The 26,521-nt window shown below is 48.8% G+C and overlaps 1 protein-coding gene across 6 annotated transcripts in view; it reads right to left on the reverse strand.

The window, feature by feature from the left end:
- Positions 1–105: 105 nt before the first annotated feature.
- Positions 106–26,521, reverse strand: part of MCF2 (MCF.2 cell line derived transforming sequence) — a 50,381-nt gene continuing 23,965 nt past the window's right edge. For 2 of the 6 annotated variants that reach the window (XM_077786463.2, XM_077786466.2), the window contains 23 exons: positions 24,401–24,525; positions 23,831–23,945; positions 23,351–23,470; positions 22,080–22,271; positions 20,493–20,684; positions 20,202–20,373; positions 17,550–17,638; positions 16,898–16,986; positions 16,609–16,675; positions 14,519–14,634; positions 14,345–14,414; positions 13,935–14,027; positions 13,493–13,585; positions 12,417–12,542; positions 11,458–11,679; positions 9,084–9,176; positions 8,734–8,812; positions 7,752–7,821; positions 7,169–7,275; positions 6,961–7,070; positions 6,496–6,608; positions 5,023–5,123; positions 4,584–4,782 (listed from right to left, as the gene is read on the reverse strand). In XM_077786463.2, the coding sequence (XP_077642589.2) occupies positions 4,730–4,782; positions 5,023–5,123; positions 6,496–6,608; positions 6,961–7,070; positions 7,169–7,275; positions 7,752–7,821; positions 8,734–8,812; positions 9,084–9,176; positions 11,458–11,679; positions 12,417–12,542; positions 13,493–13,585; positions 13,935–14,027; positions 14,345–14,414; positions 14,519–14,634; positions 16,609–16,675; positions 16,898–16,986; positions 17,550–17,638; positions 20,202–20,373; positions 20,493–20,684; positions 22,080–22,271; positions 23,351–23,470; positions 23,831–23,945; positions 24,401–24,525 (2,607 nt within the window). In that variant the 3' untranslated portion in view covers positions 4,584–4,729. Of the gene's footprint in view, positions 1,903–4,524; positions 4,783–5,022; positions 5,124–6,495; positions 6,609–6,960; positions 7,071–7,168; positions 7,276–7,751; positions 7,822–8,733; positions 8,813–9,083; positions 9,177–11,457; positions 11,680–12,416; positions 12,543–13,492; positions 13,586–13,934; positions 14,028–14,344; positions 14,415–14,518; positions 14,635–16,608; positions 16,676–16,897; positions 16,987–17,549; positions 17,639–20,201; positions 20,374–20,492; positions 20,685–22,079; positions 22,272–23,350; positions 23,471–23,830; positions 23,946–24,400; positions 24,526–26,521 lie in introns of those variants that run through there. The other 4 variants (XM_085570992.1, XM_077786465.2, XM_085570991.1 and 1 more) reach the window with 4 other exon arrangements.

The following is a 26,521-nucleotide window of genomic DNA, read 5'->3' on the forward strand; positions in this document are numbered from 1 at the left end:
TTTTAAGTTGTTCCAAGGAAATTAAGTAAAACCAACACTGTGAGCACTTTTTTCCCTCTAGAATTACAGCAGATGTGTCTTTGAACAGAATTGCATAGTCTCAGATGGATTTATTTAACAAGTTTTTAATCTTTAAATATAGATTTGACACATTTTTACAGGTACATATACAATATAGTTCATTTAAACTTGCAGTCAGAGAAAAGTCTCCACTGTAATTTATACATACACATGAAGAGCCTAGTTCAACAGCATACTCGGGGGAACATACCATGTGTGCAAAGTTTCAAATGTTAAAAACCTCAGACTGTACATTCAGATTTGCAGAACTTATCAACCTCATAAATTAATAAAAGCTTAGATTTAAAATTATGGAAGACAAAAAGATTAAAATCATTCAATATGCAATGTGTGCTATGTTTCAGACAAATATTTACAGTAGTACCTCAAAATGTGAATTGTTACCACAAGAATAGTTAGCACTATAAAGAGCCCCAGCAGTAACTTACGCCTTTCCCACCTAATTAGTGCATCGACTGATTGGAAAGTAGAGGAAAAGAACCTTCAGGGGTTTAGCAGCTGTGCACTGTGATCCCAGTGCCCGGGGTGTGCTGGGTCCTGGTGCTGCTCAGCTCAGATTTGGCCCTGGGGGTGCACAGGGTCACCCCATCCTGGGGAGCCCCAGGAGCCCCGAGCAGCAGCTCAGCAATTCCCCACACCAAAGCCAGCACGGCTGAGCTGGGCCTGGGGCTCACAAAGAAAATCAGATCATAAAGGGCCCCCTTTAGTCCGTGGTGTAAACATTTCATTGGGCTGTGGCAGAGCAGATGCATTCTGCATGCACACCACTGACCCTGCTCTCCACACACTCAGGTGCTCTTTGCACACATCTGCTTAAAATTCAAACCACCTGTACCTACCTATGCTCTACAAAAGCAAATCTAGACAAAGAAACACAAAATTAAATGATGAGTCTTCAACATTCTTTTTCCCTTCTCAAAAATTCAATAGGTACGTTATTGTTAAAGATGCTGAAAAAGTCTTATCACAAGAACATCCTTAGTGCAAACATGGACATTTAGCTTGGATTTATGGCACGTGTTCCAAAGTACATACATTAATGTAAACTTCAACACTTGCTAGATACAGGTTTCAGCCCTGGGACACTTTGGGACCCTAAGTGCTTGGTGACAACCCTGAGGTGTCAGTTTGACCTGATCCAGACCTGGCTGAAATCAGGGAGGCTGACTGCAATGGGCTGGAGTCAGACCCTAAGTGCAAAAAGAGGATCTTTAGTGTTATTGCTTCCTCACATGGGAGTCAGCCAGATGATGCTCTTACAGAACATTGCATTCACATAGCTGAAGCAGATATTTAAGAAAAACCCACCCATAAAATCAATGAAGCAGGACATACAGCTTCTTTGTTTGGTTTTGTTTTTCTTTTTGGTTTACCAAAACTCAACTCTTGTTTGCAACTTCAACAGTTGTCAGCTAATAAGTAGGCAAAACCTACTTCAACCTGTAGAAGAAAATTCAAGCATCTAAACGAAGTGTCAGGAAACTGCAGTGGACTTCTCTGATGAAACATGATGTATGTCATGGAAAAACAGCAGGAAAAATTAACAAAATACCAGAATTTCCACAGGCGAAAAGAAACAAAGGGCAGAGAATGGCCTCCTTTATGAGCATGAGAAGCTGCTTAGGACCCCGGTCCCACTCAGTGCAGATGAAGCTGGGGAGGTCTGTGAATGTGATGAATAGTACAGGACAGCTCCAACTACTGTGCTAGTTCTCTGTAACACTGAGTTGAAAGCTTCCAAAGAGCATCGAAAATAGGATGCTGCTAGTTCACCCTTAATTCAAGGGGAACTAAACTTTCTCGTGTTACACAGGGCAGCATCTATAAAGTAATGGAGAATGATGTTAATATTAAAGCATTTTATTCCAAGAAATACATTGTTCCCTGTAATCATGTAACATTTGTAGGACAGAAAAAAAATAAATGCACTCCTGCATCCCTCCCTAAAAGCTGAACTCCCACTGCCTTCAGTGAGAGCCTTGACTAAGGCAGGACCACAGGGTGTGACATTTCCATCATCTACCACTTCATCATCCAGCCAGGCCAGCTGATACCTTCTCTAGGCTCCTTCTCCTGTCAGGCTGGGGATGGTTTTGTGGCTATTCAGTTTTATACTAAAAAGCTGTTCTGGGAAGCTGGCTGGCACTGCAGGGCATAGGAGAGACCCTGCCTTGTGCTCCAAAGGCCAGAAGAAACCAGCAGTGCCTCTAAGGGACCTGCACAGACACACCAGCCTTGCTGCAGCCATTGCAGCATGAGGGGCAGGGCATCTCTGTGTTAGCTCATGGAGAAGCCAAGTCAGCTAATCAGGCAATGCCTGACCACTTGCAAGGCAGCTGAAACCACCAGCACATGGGTGAGCCTCAAGCAGGAGCTGCATTCTGAGTATTGCCCTTTCTCAGCACAGTTCTCTCCAAATATTTCCCATTTTGAGCTCTGCATGTTACTGCCTGCAATACAAAACTGCTCCTTCATCATGCACATTAAAAAATCCAACGTGGGTTTGCACAGCAGAGAGAATAAATCTGTCTGCAAGAAAGCAGCAAGGACTAATCTCAGAACCTACAGCTAGAGGCACACCAGAAGGAAAATTCATTTTCAAAATGATCTCCAAGCCAGCCACCTTCCTCCCAGAGAACCTCATGACTTATATCCAGGCCAAGATTTACGAGAGGACCATGGATTTGCAAAGCTGGAATGGCTGGGAAGTGAAGCATTTACCAAACACCTCTCTGCTAACTTCAAAAAGGAGAGCAAAGACTTCCCTGTAACTTCATTATCATCTGTACTGGCTCAACACTGGAATAATTAGCAGGAGGGGAGAGGAACAGCTTGTAGACATGCAGGCATCAGCCATCCTGTGCTGGGCCAGAGGATAAATCTAAGGAGCAATGGGAAAGTAAGGGATTGATTCTATTCAGCTAAAGGCTTTGCCCTGAAAAAAAAATCCCAAAGCCCAGAATTGTGTGAATTCTGCTATGAATTGTGTGACTGGACACAGAGCTTTAATTAGGGGAAGCTGGAGCTGAGCAGCGGGACAGGCACTGCCCCCACAAAATGCCAGCACTGAAGTGACTCCAAGCCTCTCCAAGCCCTCGGGGACCCCACAAGGTGTTGGCCAAGTCTACCCTGCTGGCATGCAAAGAGCACTCAGCACCAGCAGCTCTGAGTCCCCGAGGGACCCGAGGCTCCCTCCTGCCCCTGCCTGGCTGCCCAAGCCTCCCTGGCTGTGCTGGAGCAAGAGCTCCATCTTCTGAGGAAGAGGAGAGAGCCCAGCCCAGCCACTGCCAAGGAGTCCGTGGTCACCGACAGGGTGAAGTCACCACCCCCGGGGTAAGGGAATTCTGAGTGCAGAAGTGCCGTGTGAAAATCAATTTTCAGACTGCAAGCTGCTCATGGCTGTGAGGACATGCTGCTGAGCTGCAGGAATAGCTCTAGGAAATAGCAAGAGAACATCCTGCATCATCCCCAGGGCTTCCTGGAGCGTGTGCAGGATTAGAACTGTGCCTTGGGACTGCAGGCAGCGTCAGAAACAGCAGAGAGAACAGTTACCTTGGCAGGGAAACCAGAGCTCCAGCGCTCCCAGAGCCTGGGACACGGCTCTGGAGTGCCTGGGCAGTGCTGGGGACTCACAGGAGGCATTTTCTGTGCCTTCATCCCGTGCAATTCCCTCAGCTGGAGCTCGGCAACTTCATAAACCAGTCCAGAGCTGACAGCCTCTAGGTTTTTGGGGATTTGACCACTGACAGTGCAAACCAGGGTTCAAAGTTTCCCAGCAGCTTTTTTTGAGATGCATTCAGAGCTGGAAAATCCTTCTGCATAGGACATGGTGAGATGGGGCAGCTATACATGGAGAGGTCAAGGGAGCCATAACTGCATCTTGACAACAGGCTGCCAGCAAACTCTGAGCACTGGTCAAACTACCCCTTACAGAAAATAGCAAACCTTCAGTCTGTGAGATCTGCCTGCCCTGCAACAAAGGGGATTAAAAATACCTTCCTGCATAGGAAGGACTTCACTGCAATATACCAAAAACCACCAAGAGCTGACTGGAATTTTAAGCCTTTCAGATGGCTTCCTTCACGTTCATAAAAAAAATATTCTGACAGAAAGAAGTATTTAAAGAGAAAACTCCTTTCGAGATTTGCTTCATACAGTTATAGCTAGTGATTTTTAATTTCTTTTTAATGGACTAAGTCTACGTGGGCTTCCTGAGCTGTTCCATCTCCAGCCCTGGTCTCCCATTTGCAGAGGACAGCATGGTGATGAGGCAACACATGCAGCAGTGACACTGTGGACACAGCAAGGGCAACAGGCTGCTCTTAAGGCATTTTCTTGTGTCATCTCTTATGCTTCCCTATCTATTTCTATGTACAGTTCCAGCTAGAAAATGAGAACTCTGGGTTTGGAGATCCAAGCCTTTGGCTGAAACCCGGTCACCTGTTTCAAACAGATTTATCTAAGGATGGATTGACCAGCAGGCAGCAGTGAGGGCAGGAGTGAGGCAGCAGGGAGGAAGTATTGCCTGTGAGCGCTGGGGTCAGGCCACGATGTCTTGTGCAGCAGGAGGAGGTTTTGCTTAGAGCCTCCTGTTCTCACGGGGTTTGGGCTACAGCAGGGAGGAGGAAAACAGTCTGGGAATCCCTGGTCAGACTCCATCTCTTCTCCCCGGTCTTCTACCCAGCGCTCTTGCAATGAAATCTACGTTTTTAAATGCTTGGTTTTAATTTACTAGTGCCTAAAGTCTCAGAAACGTCTTAACGTGTTAAACAAAAAAGCTTAGTTTGCTACTTTTGCAGGCTTTTTGGAATAGCTGCTTGCTTTCCTATCTTTCCAGCAGAGGCATATGCAGCCAGATTTAGTACATCAAGTGTAATGCAAATGGCTTAAAAGACCTGATTTGGGATATGAAATATTGCTGCTAGGCGTGCTATCAAATACCTGCAACTTTGGCATTCCGAAATCTGCAGTCACCGACTACAATCTGCAGACTGTGGACAGGAATCCAGCCTTCTTTTCTTCTGTTTAGGTTTTTCACCAACCTTTGAATGACAACAGCATTAGGAACAGAAGCCAACCAGCCCAGGAGCAGTTTGGTGAGGGCAACAATTTGCTCCAACCAGAGAAGTATTTTAACAGGACCTGGCTCTGCATTTAAAGCATCATTCCCACCTAAATTTAGGAACCTAATTTAAAAGCCTACACCTCTGTAGACACTGGAGAAGAACAGGACTCCCTTTCAAGTCATGCTGCCCAAGACCTCCAGAGGAGGCTGAGGAAAACTGGCTACTGAAAAGCTACTGAAAAGTCAAGGGCAAATATTTTACTTTGCCATTTAGACTGGTAGGATGATTTTAGTCAGGGTAATATAAGTAAATTCAAGCCAAGATTTAGGTAGCTGGAAATAGTGAGTGACAACCCTCCTAAGTGACAACCCTCTGTCTCACCCATGCAGTGAAATCTGTGCTAACAAAAAGCTTGGTGTGAGAAATCTTTGGCACTGGCAGGAGCCCCCAGGAGTGGTGAACTTTCAGCAACCCTCAGATGCTTTGCATCTGAACAACAAACTGAATTTTTCAAAATGCAGTGGGACTAGATGATCCCTGCAGACCCCTTGCAGTTGAAATATTCTATTTTATCCTGTTCTGATTTCCCTTGCAGTGCAAGGGCTGTAGCTGTCAGCCAGGAATCCTGCACGGGGCATTGACATCTGTGCATTTACAGGCTGGTGCCTGCATAGACATGACCAGGTTCCTGCCAACATCACCCTTCCCACACCCCAAACAAGGCTTGGGCACACTGGGCTCCCTCCTGCCGAGAGCCTGGGCTGGCTGGGCAGAGCTGCTCAGCATCATCCTGGAAAGGGAAGAGCCAGAAAGCTCAGCCAAGCTGCTGTGGGTCTCAGGAGGGGACCCTGCCCCAGGAAAGCTCCCAGCCCCAGGAGAGGAGCAGCTGTGAGGTGTTCTCTGTGAGCCACAGCTTCACCCACGACAGACACAGAGCCTGCAGCCACCCCCAGTGCAGGGAACACTCCCACAGCTGTCTGAGGGAGGAAAACACCTCCCAGTTCCCCACTGTGGTTGGTAACAATCCCAGAGGAGCAAAGCCTGGAGCTGAGCTGGGGTGGACAAAGGGAAGCACCATCTGCAGTGGGGAGAGCATGGCAAGAGGGGCTGTGAAGGTGTTGGCAAAACCCAGCGCAGGCAGAGACCCGTGGCAAGGGAAGTCCTGACTCGTTTCCCCAGGCCAAGCCAGTGTGGATGGCATCTTGGCAAGAGAATGAATTCTCCAGCCTTCTGGAATGTCTAAAGCTCAGTCAGGGGCTGCAATGAGTGTATCACCAGGCAAGTGACATTTCAAGGGACTGCCCTGCAGGCTCTTAGAGATAAGGCAAATGAACTCTAAAATACCTACCACTGTCCCTCACCATCTTCATGCAAGAGCTGAATTTCATCCCCATTTTTCACCAGCAGGTCCTCTGAGCCTCTCCTCTTGCAGTCTGCAAGGGCTTTGTATTTTCCTGGAGACTGGCAGAGAGAAAAACTTATTCAGCTGCATTTTGCATCATGCAGCTGTGATTTCTGACTGCTGCAAGGAATGTGACAGAGCCCTCCCAGCTACCAGAATTTAAACTCTCTCAGGAAATCTTCTCATTCCCCAGAGTGAGATATGGAAACCCTGAGACAGGGACAGGACAGATGCACTGTGCAGCGAGGAGCACAGGGCAGGCTGGGTGAGCATCCCGGCCCCGAGTTATCCCAACCCCGAGCCGTCCCAACCCCAACCCCAGAGCCATCCCAACCCCAGAGCCATCCCAACCCCAGAGCCATCCCAAGCCCAGAGCCATCCCAAGCCCAGAGCCATCCCACCCTCACCTACCAGCTGGTTCTCCTCCTCCTCGGTGTCCGAGCAGGTGGAGAGGTACTGCTGCCCCGACCACTCGTCCAGCCCCTCGCAGATCTCCAGGGACTGGGACCCTCCTGGCCAGCCTGCGAGAGCCCAGGGTCAGGCTGGGCCCGCGGCCCGAGGGGAGGGAGGGAGCCCCGGGAGGGAGCCCAGGAGGGAGGCAGGGGCCGTGCCAGCCTACCTTTGGGGGGCTGCCTCTGGGGGGACAGCAGCCCGCAGTCCTGCAGCACCGGGCTGCTGCGCTCCGAGTCGTTCTCCTCCGAGCTGATGGAGGCTCTCTGCTGCTTCCTGAGGGGCTCGGAAACAAAACCAGGCTTAGCTTCACTTCACAGATGAGCCAACTCCACCAGCTTTTGTTAAACAGGGTCAGAAATTGCACTGGCACCTCTTAGTGTATGTAGCTGTGAAGGTTAAGGACTTAGTGCCTGGCTCTCAATCTTTTTGGGAGGAGAAAGGAAGTTTCTTTTCCCCTTTTTGGGAGGGGAAAGGAGACTCAATCTTTTTGGGAGGGGAAAGGAGGTTGCTGCAGTGTCTCTGCCCTGAATTAGAGCTCTGTCTTTGCTCTGCTCCATCTGCAGAGCAGCTGCAGCTCAGGCCGAGCTGCCAGGCTCAAGGGTGCCCTGCAGACCCTGTCCCCAGGCCAGCAAAGGGTGAGCAGCAGCCCTGCTGTCCCCTGCCCAGGGACAGGGTCACACAGAGGCAGCAGCAGGCTGGCAGCTGGCACTGGTGCCCACTGGGAGGGGCCCAGCCCAGCCTGGACTCACCTGTCCTGTGGCTGGGAGGAGAGCGGGAGCTGCTCCGAGCACGAGCCAGGCTGCTGCTTCTCCCCTGCTGCTTAGAACACAGGCAAACACACTTAAAATCCACTCCTGCACTACCAACCACCCCCCCCGCCCCCCGAAGCACTGCTTGAAAAGTGAGACCTTTTGTACAACCCTGAGTATTGGAAATGCAGGAGAACCTGCTGGGAAGGAATGATGGTGTCTGATCCAGCTCAGAAGGCTGAATGATTTCTTTATTATAACTGTACTATAATACATTTATGTACTATTTAAAGGAGATACTAAAACTACAAATCTAATTTTTTCTAACTACCAAATCTAAGTCCTCACAACTCGTGTCCCTCTCTGAGAGCCCAGCCCCAGGTGGGTTGGATTGGCCATCAGGCTCAAACAATCCTCACCAGAATCCAGCCAAGCAACACCCCAGGTAAACAATTCTCCAAACACATTCCACATGGGAAAACAAGGAGCAGAAACAGAAATTGTTTTCTCTTTCTTCTCTCTGTGCTCCTCTATGAAAAATCCTGAGAGAGAGAAGAATGTGCCTGCCACACTATTGGTTTCTGTCCAGAGAAAAACAGACCTCTGGGCTCTTGCAAAGCACAGACTTAACTCTGATTAAAGTGGCATGTTAACACAAATCCAGCACTGATCATGCTCCTGATATGCTTCAAATTAGGCATCTGGTTTGTATCTCATTGAATTAAACCGATGATAACTAATGTGAAATAATGCCCAAGGTAATGACAACCAAAAAAAATACTTCTGTGGCTCATTTTCACATAAGCACCCAGTTTTTACTGCTCCAAGTCATGTTATTTCCCTGCAATGTAGGGCCTCACTCCAGCATTTTGCTACCAAGCTTCTAAAAATTAATTCTCCCGCGAGAATTAGTGACTTGAAGATCAGCAACGTGCCAATAGAAAGCTTCTGCTGCAGAGTGAAAGCCACTGAGAAAATCTACCTTTTATAAGCTCTTGCTGCTTGAACAAAATTTTTCTTATTTCATTCAACCATGCCATCTTCAGATCTACTGTTTGGGCCTGGAAGAAGAGAAAATTGTCTGAATTTTGAATTAAGAGTCATCCATTATAATGTAGGAATAAAATCTTACTTTCCTATGCTGTAATTATCTGAAATCCCCCTTTTTCCCAAAGCTACCACTAAATTTTAAACAGTCTTGATCTTTTAAAATTGGTGATTCCCATTACATGCAGGCAAGGCACAGTGGAAATTGTAGAGCTACCACTACAAGCATGAAGGTCAGTGGACCATTTTCTTCTCACAAACACCCAGATTTCTGAAGGTACAAACCTGCACCACGTACACCTCTTCTCTCCCGCTGTACCAGATCTCAAATTTCCGGTGATCTCCCTTCACATTCTCAGTTATCCCAACTGCATTCATCTGCAAATCCAAACAAACAAAAATAAACACAGTGCAAGCTCCCTCCTCCCTAGGAATGCAGACTTCTGCCAGCACGTTAAACCTGCCTGCCCCAAATTTAACATGTTTCATCAATTTCAATTTACATGGCAACTGAAAGTCATTATCAGTCTCCTTCCCCCTGACTTTCCATCAGCTGCATTTTGGATGAGCCTTCCAAAACAGATCAATGGACCTTTGGGAACTTTTCACTTGGGAACCACTGGAACCAACTGAAGCCTCACCTCAGCTGCCTCTTTCAGCATAGAATTTCTCAGATTTGGCATATGAAGGTTTATAAATGTGTGATATATTGTAATCCATGTTATTTATCCACATGCATTATTTCTTTCCAAAAGCAGGTTAATTGCTGGGATACAGCCTGAGCTGCCCCAAGCCTGGCTTCCAGGACACGTGCAGGCTTGCAGCTGAGTGCTGCTTTACTCATTCTCCCCAACCACTTCTGATGGTTTGGATGGAAACACCAAAGGCCCAAATCCTTCAGGACCCACCTGAACCAAGCTCAAACCATGACTGGAAACCCTTCAACAGCAGGAGACCTCCAACTTCCCTCCTGAAAACTGTGTAACACCTGACACCACATGAACCATCCTCTCCCTTAAAGCAGGGTGTGCTGGCAATTATTCACTGATTAAAGGATGGTCAAAAATAGCTCCAGTTCCACTTGCATGTTTTGGAACAGATGTAATAATAAAGGTATCATCTATCATAAATTATTCACGCAGACTGGATTAGACAAATCCGCTACAAACAAACAAAACCCCAGAAATAACATCTGTTCAACACTGCTGTTCCTCCTTGACAATAAGTGCGTGCCCAGAGCTTTTGGTCTGGAAGATCTGGATGATTTACAGCGTAGGTGCCATGCACAAATGTTCTGTTCAGCAGGTGGTGCCCCTGTTCAGGGACATGAACAGCCCCAGGGAGCAGGAACCGAGGTGCTCCCGACATCACAGAAACGTTTAGGCTGGAAAAGACCCCCGAGCCCACTGAGCCCAACCATTCCCTCAGCACTGCCAAGGCCACCCCTGTCCCCAAGTGCCACATCCACAGGGCTTTAAATCCCCCCAGGGATGCAGGGGCACTGCCCAGGGCAGCTGTGCCAGTGCCTGCCCACTCCTCACATCCAAGCTGAACGCCCCTGGCACAGCTTGAGCCATTTCCTCTTCAGAAAGCGGGATGAGGCTCCACTTTGGCTTTAGAAAAACTTAAAAGTTTGTGAAAGCTGCAGGAAGGGCAGCCCAGGGAGCACCTCATCCAGCCACTGCAATTCCCAGCTCTGTGCACCTTGTTCGCCTTGGCAATTCATAGAGGCTCCTACAAAACCACCCAGGCATCAAGCTATTGGAAATTTTGGATGATCTGTTATGGTGTGCAAAGAACAAGTGCTAGGAAGAGACAGATCTAAGGTCTGTTCACTCAGGCTAGTGGATTCTAAAATTCCATTTCCTCCCCCTGCCCAGGATTTGCTGCCAGCTGCTGGATCCCTGCAGTGCAGACCAGGCTGGGTTAGTGCAAAGCTCTGGGCTGGTGCTCAGCTGCATCAGCTTCCCCTGGCACCAGGCAATTCACCTGGCATTGCAGATATTAGAACTGCTCATCACACCCAGCATGCCAGGAGACCTCTTTCAGAGCAGCACTTTGGGAATTTTATTGATAATAGTTAGCATTTATAGCTGTTTACACCCCTCATATTTTGCTGTAGGCTGCCCTTGTCATTTGGTAATTGTCCCTTCAGCTGCAGCTGGAACCTGCCAAAGGAGAAGGGAATGGGATGGAAGAAGAGTTAACCCTGCATCCCCCTGTGGGTGGAAAACAGGGCTCAGGAGCAGCCAGGCAGAGCCCCTGGGGCAGGAGGAGCCGCTCTCCCCCAGGTGGGCTGGGGAAGACACAAACATCCTCCCGTGGCCTCACCAGGCCTGAACATGGACTGGAGCAGGGGCCAGGCACCTCTGCACCCCTGGCACTGGCACAGCTCCCCTTCCCTGGCAGAGTCACAGCCCTGACTCCAGGCCAGGGGCTCTCCCAGCTGCTGCCTCAGCTCTGGGGGTCCTCAGAGTTCATTCAGTGCCAGCCTTCCATGGCTGTGGCACATTTGTGAGACAGCACAGCCCTCAGCAGCAGCAAACAAGCCCCCATGTCAGAGAAAAAACCCCCCTGGCTCTGCAAAGCTGCTGCTCTGCCATACACGTGGCTGTGTAAAACACCCCAAGGTTCACAAACACAACTGGAAGCTCCTGACCTTCAGGAAGTGCTTGAAGCTGTACGAGGAGGTTTTGTCATAGCCATCCCCGTGCTCCTCTCGCTTCTTGCAGAACACCAAGGCTTTCTCATACAGGAACAGGTGCCTCTGCATGGGCTTGAACCTGGCCAGCTCCTTCATTTTGGTGGGCCCCTTTCGGTGTCCTGCCCAAACACTGAAAGATCCCTGCATCAACACCTTCCCCAGCTCGCTCAGGTCACCCTGGGGAGAGCGTGACAAACAAAAAAAGGAAAAAGAGCTGAATTAAATGTGAGAGGACTCTCCAAACAATGCTGGGACACGGGGCCAGCTCTGCTCCAAGGCACGTCCCTCTAAGAATAGATCTTCCTGGAAGGATCAGAGGAGCTTTGGGGAGGGGTGACCTGGTGCCAGGGGGAGCACAGGTCCCATGCAGGGCTGCAGCTAGGCTAGAAGGTCAGAGACTGGAAGAACTAAAGGGAACAGAAAACCATCCAGCTCCTATGGAAGAGCATGTCAAGGGCTCTGGCTACTTTAGTAGGACACAGAAGTGAGATTTGAGCCTGAACTGAGGTATCAGAAGATGGAATTCTCCAGGGAGCCAGGCCTGGGATCAGCAGCTTCCCTGAAACCCTAGAAAAGACAACCACTCCGATGGAAAAGGCTCAAATTCAGCCTGAGAGTCGTTTGTTAAGTGCTGAATGGGAAATGCCACAGAAACAGCCCAGCAGAGTTGTTAGGTCAGCCATGAGAACACAGTGGGGCACACTGGAAAAATTCTCTAGAAAACCACAAGGTGGCAAGTGTGGGCACTGTGCAGCTCAGGACATGCCCAGCCCTGAAATCAGATGAAGGTTGTCCCCTGTGAGGGCTCCCTGACCTCACATGTTCTGATCTGGGCCAGCTCCCACATCCTGGACACCACCCGTGGCCAGTGCATCACCCAGCCTGTGCAAGGGCTCTTTGCTCAGAGTACTCACGTCATATCCTGTGATTGAAATCTGATGCATGGAGTCGTTGACTGACTTCAGCAAATCCAGCATTGCAACCAGAGCTTCTTGAAGTTCCTGAACCCCATCACAGCTCGTGCTGTACTTTAGCAGCTCCTGAAAATAGAAATAGGAGGGCACATGTTTGCACTTAACAAAGCAGATTTTTCCACCTTGCCCAAAGTTTCCAATGCCCAGAAATGACCTACACCGAGTTTCTTTTTTCATGGCACTGGAAAAAGGCTCCCTCTAAAGCACAGTCAGTGTGAGGTGTGGAGCAGCTCAATGAGGGATGGTATATTTTTAATGTGTTTCCTTTAGGATGGTGTCAGCATAGAGAGGCATCACATTCTCCTGATTCCTTTGTGTTGTGTTTTCCTGCTTGGTGAGATATGGGAAGTAAGGCTGGGGTTTTCCATTAGTGCCAATATGCCCTCAAAGGAGCTTGCACTGATGATTGTCCAGACTGGCAGGTACAAGGAACAGAATTTATAAAATCCAGAGCCTTCAGGTCAGTAAATGGAGGACAGAATTCTACCACCGAGATAAAATTAGTTTCATTTCAGATCTCCTGTGCTTACCTCCAGCTGCATGCATGCTCATTCAAGAGGCTGGAAGGTGGCTCAGAAGATACTACCCAAGTGTTACTTCTGCCTTACAAAGTGAGAATAACTGCACTGCCCTGCCTCAGATGGAGGACACAAGGATAAATCGAAGATTACAGGTGCTATCAACACCCGAGGAGAAGAAGAGAAGCAACAATTTATTTCATTCATCAGATCCTCATGATCATCTCTGGCTTGGTTTTCTAACAGGTGCTTCTGTAATTTTGCATCTCTGAGCAGATTCAAACAGTGTTTCTCTGCTTAAAAAATGGCCTCTTAAAAGGTCTTGGTCTTTTTTCAGGTATGTGAACATTCATCTTCACTGAAAGTCACTTCAGGAGAGGCCAAGACAAGCAATACATCATCCAAAGCTCAGTGCTGATTTACAGGTAACCTTTAATTGAAAAATAAACCAAATCTAATCTCTCTGCTGATGTGCTTTGGAAGCAGAACACGGAATACCTTCAGGAGCAGCTGGTACTTTGTCAGGCGCTGCACTGGTTTGAGCAGATAGGAATCCAGCCCCAGTTTGTGTTCCAATTTTCTTTGGCATTCCTGGAACACAGAAGTCAGCCTAAGTTCTGCAGCATCTGTGAGCAGATATTCCAACAGCATAGCACAGCTGTGGGGTTTGATGCCTTCAAAGGTTTCATGTCAAAGTGCTGAATGGCAGCCACAGCTAAAGAACTATTGTAACAGCATGCAAACTCCAGTGAGTGGATCTGCCTCGTACAGGGCTAGGAGAAACGCCAGCATCTCCTTTTGTGGTATTTGGTGTGCATGTGGCACACAGCACAGACAGAACTCAGAGCTGTGGGCTGCTGAGGAGTGCTGGGACAAGGCAGAGTCCCTGCCTGGGGGAGCAGCACTCACTCACCCGGGGGGAGCAGCAGCACTCACTCACCTGGAAGAAGGAGCTCTCGGAGCACTGCCTCCACAGGGACTCGGAGCGGGGCTTGTTCTGGCAGTACTTCTCATACATCTGGAAATCCTCCCGCTGCAAGGCAAGCCCAGGGGTCAGTCACCCTCAGGGACCCAGTCCTGCCAGGCAGCAGCTCAGGCCAGCACCCAGACTGTGTGTGCTTCCTCCTCTGCTGCCAACTTTAGTTGTACAGCGACAGTTTGGGTGAAAAGAGCACAGCAGGGGCACAGCTGTGCCCACAACAGCTGCTCTGCCATCTCTGCTGGCCTGGCTGCTGCTCCTGAGGGCCAGGAGCCTCTCACTCAACCAGCATAACTGAGGTGTTGCAGAGTGGGATAAGCCAGCAGAAACCCAGGCCCTTGAGTCTGCTTTATATAAAATGATTCACCCACCCTGTCTAGGAAACAACATCCCACTCTCTCAGGTGCTCCCAGGCAGTTTTCCAGGCTGTGCAGGAAAATTCTGAAAGAGAGGGAGAAGGGACAAGAGCAGAGCCATGAGCAGGGGGAGGTTTGGGTGTCCAGCACTCCCAGGGATGATGGAAGGGGCAGAGAGCAGCACCATACTTGTTGTGGAAGTCGTAGATCTCGGGCATGTTCCCGAAGAGAACGTCCTTCCTGTTCCTCAGCACGGGGGGCAGGAGGATGAGCATGGCAGGATTATCCATCTCAGCCCTGTAGCCCTGCCAGGGAAAAGGGCCCCCACTCAGCTGCCATCCCTCAAAGGCAGATCAAAAGGGGACATGAACAGACTTTCAATCTGATCTTTCTAAGTGCAATATTGTGGATGTTCTCAGTTCAGTCGGAGAGAAAAAGAGAAAGATTTCTGCCAGGCTAAGCCTGGGAAAAAGTCCCAGAGCAATTGATTATCTTGCTTTCCATTCATATGTCTATAGATATGTTCTACCACACTGACTTAAGCCCAGTGCACCAATCAGGTGAAATGGTTTTACTCTAAGACCAATGGAATTAACGCTCATTATATTCTCTATAAAAGAGAGAATTGCTTTTGAATAAGCGCTCATTTTTACCTTCTAAAATCATATGAGTCATTTTGCCCCTCCCTAGCATCACAGTATCTCTTCTATTCCCTGGTTTTTGGTCTCTAAACCCCATCTTCAGTCCCTGGGGGTCACACAGGGTTGTGGTCCAGAGGGGAAAGGTGAGGGACAGGGGCTGGCAGCACTGCAGAGATGCTCCCAGTTCTCCAAAGGAGAGGAGCCACAGGAGCATGTGTGGGGAGAGCACCAGGGGACATGGGACACAGTGTGTGTGTGTGTGTGTGTGTGTGTGTGCGTGCAGAGAGTGCAGCTCCACACAGCCTCACCAGAGCCCCTGCAGGAGAGCTGCAAAGCAGAGACAGCTCAAGATCAGATCCAAAATCCGTGGCCTCTTTGCTCCTGCACAAGACACGCTGAGCACAAGGGTCACCCAGTGCTCCTCAGTGCTCCAGCAATCCTGGGCCCTGTGCCTCCTCCTGCCCCTTGGCATCAGGAGCTCCCAAACTGGGGAGGAGCTGGAAGGGACAGCACTGAAACACAAACTGTTGGGTGGAACCAGGATTTAATGTAAAGCTCCCTAGAGCAACAGGCCATCACTGCAGCAGATATGGCAAATTCCCTAGCTGCAGTGCAGGGAGCAGAGCTCAGCACCAGCAGTGCAGAGAGGCCCCCAGGAATGCCACTGGCCACAGCTCAGGCTGGCCCTGCTGGCCACCAAGGGCTGCACAGAACCAAGGCCCTTCCAACACGGGCAGCAAAAGTGTGTTCAGCATGTACAGCACATCTCCTCTGGCCTTCCAAACTCACCTCTCACAGTAACTGTGCTTGGAACCAATACTCCTTGCACTAAGCAGGCATTTTGTAGTTTATTAAGGATGCAATAGATGATAAGTATCTGGAAAATTAGTCATTTTTATGTACTGCCAGCAAGCAGGCTTCCCTCTTTAAAGGGAATTTTCAGAAAACTGAAGTCTATCTGTCCATTTTTCTCTATCTCAACTCGATGTGCACTGTAACAAATCTGTGTACCTGCCAAGTGCTTCACCACAGAGAGTGGTTTAACAAAAACCCAATCAGTGCAGGGAAACTATGTGTGACTACAACAGATTTACATCCTGCTTGCTCCTGGGTGAGAGAAACGTGTGTGGGGGAAGCTATTCAACAGCCAGCTTGTTTTGGCCATCAGCAAGAATTATTTTGGAATAAAGAAGTAAAGTCTAAAATGACGGTATGAGCAATCATTATCAACTTTCTAAAGTTATGTGCTTCATACAGTCATGAAGTTCACAGTATTGAGACAGAACCCTCCCAAGGATAAAACACAAGCTGCTTCCTTTTGTCTGCTCAAGGTAAAGGAAATTAAGGAACAGTCAAAAGAAACAGCTTTCTGTATGTTTTACAGGCACTGCTGAGGCTGATTACCAGTGCTTTGTGTACAAATAGAAGGATTCTCCTTCACTGTCGGTGAAAAGCTCATCCTGACACCAACTGTTCCTGCAGATGCCTCCAACAAAAGCAACCTAAGGAGAAACCTGAGCATTTGTGGCTAGATTGGGATCTGACAGCCTGGTGGAAGCCTGCCCTGTCCCATCTTTGCTCAGTCTGACAGAGGGGCAGGTGCCCTTTGTACAAGAGCAACCTGGAGAAGTCACTCACCGTCAGAACAGTGAAGAGCTCCTCCACATACACCCTCTCTGTTTCTATAAGCTCATTTATGACATGGCTAAAATGAAAAAAAAAAAATAGAAGTGCATTATTTCCATGTCTATAAAAAGTCCCACGAGTGATCAGTGCAGTTCAAGGAGCCCAAACCATTTTGTGATCTCATTAATAACTGAGAGGTAAAAGCACGAGTGAGGACAGCTGGGCCAGGCTGGAGGGGATGGGGCAAGGACTGGCCAGAAATAAACACAATTTTAGGTGATGAGAATGGGCGAGTGCTCACCCCTTCAGAATATCCAAGCTGTCATCGCTGTCTGAAATGAAGCACTGCAGGGAGCTCCTCTTCTCCTGGTAGTCGTGCATGACCTCGATCTGGAAGGGAAAAGGGATGCATGGCAGGGAAGAGCTGCAGGAGGGCCCTGCAGGGCAGGAGGAACCCAGCCCTGTGCCAGCCAGGAACTCCCTGGGCAAGGACGAGTCCCGCTTCCCTGTAACAACCTCGGGCAGTAAACCTTAGAAGGGTTTTATGTAAAGGGTTTTATGGAATGGGCAGCCAAATGTTCCCAGAAATTACTCTGCTACACAAGATCTGAAAATACTGGTAACATAATTCCTTAGTGGAGAGGCCAGAGAACAGTTTCCACAGGGGAAATATCTGTGGAAGGGGATATTTCCTAATACACACGTCTGTTATGTAAGAAATAACTTCAGGGAACAACACACAGGAAATAGGTATCAGGATATTGTAAAATCAGTCAACACAGAGCTCAGGTGTTGGACTAATCCAACTAAAGCACATGCATGCAAGAGGGTTTGGGTTTGATTGGGTTTTTTAAAAGGAGAAAGAGTCTCTCCAAATCCAAAGTATGCTCAATGTTCAGAGCAGTTTCAGTTTTTCCCTGTATAAAAATAACTCGGATTTCATTAATTTTTACCTTGCGAGAACTTGGAGTTTTTCTTGAAGTTTTCTTCCCAGGGAGAGAGAGATCAAATGAAAATTTCAAACTGGAATTAAAATCTACACCTTGGATAGAAAAAAAGCAGAATTACATAATGTACATCTATGATGAAGGGGACTCTTCAGACAGAAATCAGTAAGTCAGGAAGAAAAATGGGATACACCTTAAGAATAAATAATTAGTTAGCTAGTACTGATAGCAAACTGACAAAATAAAGGGTATTTATCTCAAACAATACTGATTCCACATAGCACATCCCATGGTCATAAAGGCCATAAAGTACAAATATTTAGAAAAAACAAAATGCTCCCTAAGGGAACATAGTAATCACAACCTAACAAAGTGTCTGAAGCCTGAGCAGATGATAACAGCAAAAACAATAAAGGCAAATAAACTACAGAAAAGAACATCCCCTGCTAGGACACTGTTTGAAAGTTCTTTTATGAATGTAGGACAAGATGCTCAGCTGCAATAAACTGTTTCTCCATCTTGCACGAATGTATTGATATTGCCAGTAAATGATTACAAGCTGCAATTGAGCTACAGAGGAGAGCTGGAAGCTGAGACACAAAGCACCAGTCTGCACTGAGCTGTTGGCATCATCCATGGCTGGTAAGAACAATGTGGACATGCTGCAGAGCCCAGAGGGGCCCGGGCAGGCTCTGGGGCACACTGGTGTGCAGAGCCCAGCTGGGGCAGCTGCTGCAGGTGATCACACCAGGGTAACCAGGGAGTCTGGGGGCTGCAGAAGGCCAGAGGTGTGCGTGGCTGGGCCCACACACATGGGAGAACCCAAAAGAGGCCAGGACTTGGCAGTGGTCCTGCTCAGAGACTGCCCTGGCAGGAGGGCACAGGGGTTTGGAGCTGGGTGGGACACGGGCACCAGCCTCCCTTGCAAGGGGCCTCTGCTCCACAGCCTGCAGTGCCACCTCTGCACATCCACTACACCTGAGGGCTCAGGGGAATGGAGTTACTCTTCTCCCCCACCCCCAAAAAATGGTTTAAAAATTAGAACCACATTTCTCAGACAGGCTTCAAATCCAGGGCAAAGATAAAAGAGGAAGCATCTGTCCTCAGACAGAAACAGAAGGGGGGAAAGGGGCACAGAAACGTGAGGAAGAAAGAAACAGAGGACGAAAACGATGTGCTCAGAGTTGGTTTGGTTTCAAGCCACACCATAAAAACCCATCCATCTCAAAGCACTCCCAGCAGAGCTCAGCGTGTGCCTTTGACACTGCCCATCACGCCAGCAGCCTGCAGCAGTTTGATGTTTGCTATCAAACAGGCTTTATTAAAAAGCTCTCTTTTGCAAAGAGGAGCCTTTTGTCTGCCCCACGCTTGATCATTGCTTCCAGGAGGAGGATCAATGGAGCACACCTGTGCTTGGCAGGTGACTAAGAGCCTCTGCTAGGAAAACCCGTGTCCCATAAAGGCATGAAAAAAGTCCAGCGGAGTGACGGTGAGCTTGCAACATCCCACAGGGGTGGCCACCCATTTACCCCACTCTTTAGGTCAATATTTGCCTTTTACCCTTTCCTCTTTCTAGAAAGCTGGAAAAGCTGTGCTAGGTAAAATGGCAGTGCTCTAGTTTGAAGAATCAGAGCTTTTACTGATTGAGGAGAAAGGGCTTCAGAAGGTAATGTGCTTTGGAGAGGGTGGCATCAGCCTGGGAAGAGGAAATCTGGGATTTATTCGCTGCACTGGCCTGCATCTTCAGCTTTATTTCATTGCATCCAGATTCATTCCCACCCCTCCACTTGGCCATTTACATTTCTCATTCCCTGAACTGAAGCTGCTTTTGCTGCTGTATGATACCTGCTACAACTCACCATAACCAATATTTGTTAATTCATCATAAAAACCTTGTGTTAAAACACAAATGTTTGCTTTTATATAGTCAGATCACTGAATTGAATATTCTGACATAACTGAGCAAGTCCCTGGTTGGAAACACATGGATGCTACTTTGGAATCCCTTAATTCTGCCTGATTCATCCTTGGCAGCCCTGAGTTTAATGTTATCATTTAAAGCTAACATGGTGCCACATCCCATTACCAAAACTAAGGCAGAACATTCAGTGACCTCAGTTCAGTGAAAATTTGTAACTTTATGGGCATAATTATTCCACAATTGGGATTTAGGAAAGACACCCTGAAGGAATCAAAAGGAGTTAAGCATCCAGCTCATTTCTGTTCATGAGATTCGAGATCCTCATTTCTCCAAGCTCCTTTGCAAGCATCAGTCTAACTTTATGTCAGTTCCAGCTCAAGACAGCCACAGAGAATAGGCAAGCTAATAAATTTATAAACCCTGCCCTTTTTTCCCTGTGGTATTAATTCACCAGTTTCCAGTAAAGCAGAACTGGAGGTGTGCACTACTTACAGCTCTTTTTTCACTGAGTGGGAAGTGGAGATGAATAACAAGCAACCAACTCCATCCTTCATGCAGGTATGGGAACACAAACACTGGAGAGTTAATAAATCCCCTGATAAATATTTAACACTATCCAATAACTTCCTATCTGCCAGCAAGGCTTAGTTAGCTTCTCAAAACCATCCTCAGCCTTACTCTTCCTGCCTCAGAGCAAAGTCACCAGCTGAAAACACCAGGACTGCACAGGTTGTTACCGTGCTTAGGAGAGAAGAGGGGGGACTTGGCCCGGGGGGGGTTTTCTGGCCGAGGAGCCACCAGCTGCACGGGCCGCACGTGCTTGTCCAGCAGCCTCCTGAAGCAGCACTGCCTGTTCTCAAACATGCTGCGCACGTTCTCCAGCTTCACCTGCACCGACTGGATCTGGACCTGCAGAGGAAGGGAGCTCAGTGACAGCCTCACCTGCACTGGCCCAGAGCACAGTGACAGCGCTGCCACACGTCCCACCCTGCTCCCCGCTCCTGGGACAGGGGCTGGGCCCTGCTTACCTTCAACTCGGAGGTTAAAACTGACTCAAAGTCGTAGTGCAGGGCTTGGGGATCACAGTTTAGGTAGCATGAAGAGCTTTCAAGGAATCTTTCTATGTCCTGGAGAGCTTTCTGAGCACCTTCTTTAGACTGGCACTTGTCCATCTGCTGGTTGGCGAGCAGGTAGGCACCTTCATCACAGCACTGCAGGGCCTGGGACAGCACAGCCAGTGAGAGCCTCCAGCCCCTCCACTGACCCTGGGTCCCACCAGGAATGTCACAGCTTGGGCTGGATGCAGCCTTTCCCAAAGACCCCAGCCCCTCCACTGACCCTGGGTCCCACCAGGAATGTCACAGCTTGGGCTGGATGCAGCCTTTCCCAAAGACCCCAGCCCCTCCACTGACCCTGGGTCCCACCAGGAATGTCACAGCTTGGGCTGGATGCAGCCTTTCCCAAAGACCTCAGCACTTGCTGTGGTTTGGTTAGACGGCACAAAGCCCCCATTTTCTCTGTGAGGTGACTGCAGCCCTCAGCAGAGCCAGCCAAGCTGTTCCTACCTGTGGCTGGCTAAAGCCAGTGCTGTAGCTGGCAGGGAGGTACCAGAGCACAGCTGGCCCCAGTTTAAACAAGCAGCTTTTTGTTTCTCCTGGGAAAGCTGAAGTGAGCCCTACAGGGAGGGTGGCACATTCTTGGGGCTCAGTGCAGACCTGAACTGGGGCTCACTGGCACTCACACACCGAGGTGTGCACAGGGCTGAGAGGATGCTCCAGCCACCAACAGAGAATTCCCAGTGCTATCAATGGGACGGGAGACATGGAGAGCAGGACCATGCTGTGCTCCAGCACAGCCCAAGCCAGACCCTAGCACCAACCAGGCCTGCAAGGAGCCCAGGACAGACCCCTGCCCTGCAGCTGAGAGGCTGCCAGGAGCTGCCTGTCCCCACAGAGCAGCACCATGCTCAAGTGGAGCACACAGAGAAAAAGGAGCTCCCCAGCTCCCTGAAACAGGGAAATGCAACAGGGTCAAAATTCACTGTTTTTTTAATTGGCCTCAAGCACATTACAGCCATGTGCCTTCTGGCCTAATTAGCGTGAATTTCCCTAAATGAATATTTGATTCTGATTAAGATATCAAAGAGCGTTGGAGCCACATGACTCCACTTCCATGGTAGCACAGATCAACTGCACCTATCTACCAATCTGTCACCTTATTTCACATTCAACTATGTTCATTTTTAATAAATCACTCAGGAAAAAGGGCTGGAGTTTCTGTGGGAGCATCACCTCTGTCACACTGGGCATGAAAACCTCCAAAGTCAATTAATACACAGATGTAGCATGAAAGCACCACCAAGAGCAGCAGCTGAGCTTGGTGCTCTGAGGAGATGCCCACCTCTTTCTGCTGCCCTCACAGCACCAGCTGACACCTGTTTGCTGACCCCCAGCTAGGGGAGGGGTGTGGCACTCCTCCAGCCTCTGGGGAACACCTCCCTACCATTAACTGAAGAAAAGGTGAAAATTTCAGATGCTGCCAGCGAAGAAGAGAGGCCAACCCCACGGAGAAGCTGACCAGCCATCCCCTCAGAGCCCTGTGTCTCTGAACTCTACCTGCTGCAGGCGGGTATGGAGCTCCAAGGTCTTCTGCAGGCGCATCTGCTTCCTCTTGATGTCCTCAGCCAGGAGGTCGGAGTGGTGCCGCAGCTCGTTGCACTGCTGGCAGATCAGGTTGAGGGCGTAGTGGTGGTTGGCTGCCAGCTGGTGCCCGTGCAGTATCACCAGCTGGGCCTTCCCAATCAGCTCCTGCGGGCACAGGGAGAGCCCAGGCTGCACACCCACGGACACGGGGCACAGCCCACACAGCCACCCACGGGTGCTCCCACCTCCCCAGGGCTCAGGCATGCCTGGAGATGGCTCACAGGGAGCAGCCAGCACACAGGAGAAAGTGTACCCACCATCTGGGAAGGAAACCTTGCCACCCATAGGGAGGATGAAGGAGAAAAGAGTATTTCACCAAAGCAGCAACGCTGAGTGTCTGCTGGCTGTGCATCACTGCCCCTCCAGACACCACACCCTGAATAAGCTGCAGCTCAGGCCCAGTTCAGGCCACCGTGCTCCCAAGCATCCAAGGAATTGGAGGAGTTAGGGTTTATCTTGATACCAAGAACACAGGATCTTTTCTGCACACCTCAGTCATGTAATGGCTCTGGTTTCTCCAGGGCTGGCTTTCCTACTGCACCCTACCTGGCTTTTTGATCCTCCTCCCCCTCTCCCCAAACATTCCTTCCAAATGGCCAGCAAGCCTCAGACCTCTCTCCAGAACTCTCCTCTGCTATGGCCAGACCCCTCAGGATTTCTCTGCTGACCCTGGCCCAGGTGCCCAGCACATCCCTTTGCAAAGGTCACATCCTTAGCTGGGCTCCTGTGAATCATTTCACTCTTCTTTCCCCTCCATCTCTTAGTCTTCACCCATATGTTATGTTCAAGTCACAGAGACATCAGGATACAACTTTTTTTGCAACTCCATGTGCCTGGTAACAAGTTTCTGCCTATTAGCATAGCTAAAGCACTTAAAATATAAAAAATTCTTCTTCCAGCTCATTAAATCCCACGCCTCCCCCACGTTCAGACATTTATCTGTTCCGGATTTTCACGGTGGCTCAGCAATTTATTTTAACTCTGATAATTAAATACCCTGTTTCTGGCTTTCAGAGTGATCACAGCCTTGCTGCTCAGAGCAGAGACATGAAATCAATCCTTTTGTGCAGCACTTACAACAAATTACACCAGAACCAGGTGATTTCAGCAAACACCTCCTGCCACAAGCACAGAGCGTGGATCTTGTGTTTCATCAGTGCTTTTTCTGAGCAGGACTATCTCACCTGAGCCATGCCATGGAAATGATCCAGGTCCTTGAGCCTCTGCTTCACCTGGGGGACGCTGTCACCGGTGTCGGGCAGCTCCGCTTGCTGACCCATTAAAAACTCAATGGCATTCTTGACCTAGACACAAAGAAGGAGACTGCTGCAAAAGGATACAAAGCACAGGCAGGAAATCCTTCTGAGCCCAAAATTAATCACACTTGGGCTAAGACTGCTAAATCCAATAATACAACTAGCATCCAAGAACTAATTTCTAAATTCAAAGATGCTCCCATCAGCAAAATCCACGCGACTGCAAGGCAGTGATTCCTAAATTAGCTCTCAGAGAGGAAGCACAGCCGTCTCCCCAGGCTGGCTAGCCCTGCCACAGTCAAGGAACAGCAGCATAAATTAAACAGCCTCAAAATAAAAAGCATTAAATCTTCTCTCCATCAGATCTCCAGCTCTCCCTTCTGCCAACAGAAGCACATCTGAGCCTACCTCTTGAAAACTTTGCTCAAACTTCCACAGCTGTAAATATTGTTCCATTTTTAACTGGTGCTTTTCCCAGAAGCCATCAAAAGCAGTCTCCATCTCACGCAGCTGACCAAGCAACCTTGGGCACAGAAAAAGGACAAGGTTGAACAATCTGAACGAGCAGAGATGGACCAGACCTAGAGATCACCCACACAGGTTTTCTGCACCCAAAGGTCAGAAGTCAACAGACACATACATGTGACTTGAGAGGATCTCAGAGAGAGATTTAATGAAATCAGCACTGCAGAGGAGAGCATCTGTGTGAAGCAGTTGCTGCTATCTCCATTTATCTGGGTAAAACCTGGGAGCCTGGCATGGGAGAACCCTGCATCTGCCCCACAGCCTCATCATAGCAGTGGGGATAAAGATCAGAGCAAGTCAAACCATGAGAGAAATCACCCAGCAATCTGACGGACTGCAGCAAAATTCTGCTGTCTTTGTCTCTGATAGGCAACCTAAACAACACAGCCACAGCTGAATAATTCGGGTGTTTCCATGGAAAAATCGGGGAAATGAGGAACACAGTGCACTCACCGATTCACCGTCTCCCAGTCCCCAGGCCTCTCTTGCTGCTGCTCCTGACTGCATTCCCCTGAGTCTGGCTCTTCAAAACTGCTCAAAAGCAGGTTTCCCTCCTTTGTGACCGCTGTAATATCTTCCTGTATCACACAAAACATTTCTCATTCAGGCTATTTAGTGCAAAGTAAGGATGAGTCATTTTGTGTTTCCCCTGCCTCAGTTTCCCTGTGTGAAACAGAGCAGCAATACCCAACAGACCAAAGGACTCCCAGCAGATGTTTTTGTCCTCTTAACATGGAATTAACCCCTGGAGCTGCACGGGGCTGAGCCATGGACGGGTCACCAGGCTGGGTGGAAATGTCACACATGAATACACCAGGCCACAGAACAACTCAGGAGGCCAGCACTGCCCCAGCTCTCTCCTGATGAGCAGCTGCTGCTGGTGTGAGACTTCTGCCCACCAGTTCATGGCTTCAAGCAAGACTGTCCACAGCTTGAGGGCTGTGCTTCTCCATCCAGGTCAGGAGAGGAGGCTGTCAGAGGAGCATCCCACGGGGCAACAAAGCCAGGACTGAGCCCACACAGCACCACTCACTACAGCCTCTACACATGCAATCAACACCCCCAGCACAACCTCTCAGGGAAAATTTAAACCCTTGGGGTCCTCATCAGCGTCAGCTGAGGTGCTTTGTGCTGGCTGGGCTCAGCCCCAAAGCAAACATGTGCATTGAGTCAACTATTCCCAGGAAAAAGGGGCCAAACACAGAAATGAGGAGTGAGAAAACACACGGAGCTGATGAACTGAGGTGGAGGAGGCCCTGAAGGAGTGACCTGTGTATGGTTCCATTGCAGAGCCAGGTCCTGGAGGAGTCAGAGCCCATCCTAGGAGATGGCCAGGTTTTTATTGTAAGAGAAACAACGGCAAAATCTCTTCAGGGAGAAGATTCAGAAAGCCCTGACTTGCTCCAGTGTCTGCCTGCCCCAGATAGCTCACAGCAGCCCAAACACAACATCAGCCTCAGGAGCAGCACAGCTGCAGAACCCACCTCTCCCACCCAGTGTCCACTGCCACTCTGTGCCCTGTCACCAAACACCCTGGAGATGGGCACAGGCACAACCCCAGCTCCTTCAGACACTGCCCCAGGCAGAGCACCCAGCAGGGAAATGATGCAGCATGTTCTACACTGCAGGGGAATGGTGTTTCCTCCTCTTTCACCTCACTCCCCAGAGACCCATGCTCCTTCTTTGATTCCAAGCCATTCATTATCCGGAAAGAAAAGTGGCCAGACCATCAAACAGGTGGTAACTTGACTTTTTCTGTCCAGTATATCAGTGGGATTCATTTCTTAGTTACTCTGTTTAAGTAATTTCTGTCATTTTTTCATTGTGCTTGATGCCAGTTTCTGCTCAGCATCACAGCTACATCAATTATTCTGATTTACTAAATATTTGAATTCAGGAATCAATTGATTCAATTCAGAACCAGTCTTGGGGTTGTCCTGAGAGAGAAAAGGATCCCATGTCTTGCTGTCACCACAACCTGTGCAGTTTCTCATCTGCTTTTGTGTCTCATGGTCCTAGAAGGAACAAAATAGAAAAGCCAACAGACCTCACTGACAAAAGCCAATGAGTGGTTTTGATATTTGAAATTAATAGATGAGGAGTTAAAAGCAACAGATGGCTTGTACCGAGTGCTGCTGTGCTTTCTAGGCAAATGAAAGCACCTGATGAGTTTTATTTCTGCACAGAGACAAGTGGGCACTGCTGAGTGGTTTATACACTGCTCACCTACACCGTGGAGCTGCCACCTGCCCCTGCACTGTGGCCACGGTCCCGAGCACGAAGCTGAAGTCACTGAGACATGCTGCAATAGATGTGGCTGCTATTTCATATTACTCTCTTCATTTTCAAAGAAGAGATGGAGGCCCATTGACAGTATCTATAATGATACTTTCTAAACATGCACAACGTATTTATGCCTACACACAGCACAACTTGGATGACATTTTCAGTATTTCTTAGAGGCAGCTTTCTGGGAACTCGCTGTCACATGAATGACAAATTATTATAAATTAAAATAGATACAATTCTTTGACTTAGGTAAATGAAACCTGTCACAAAGCAAAGCAGCTCATT

This window comes from Lonchura striata, chromosome 4A (assembly GCF_050655825.1).
Source record: "Lonchura striata isolate lonStrDom1 chromosome 4A, ASM5065582v1, whole genome shotgun sequence".
Classification (NCBI taxonomy): domain Eukaryota; kingdom Metazoa; phylum Chordata; class Aves; order Passeriformes; family Estrildidae; genus Lonchura; species Lonchura striata.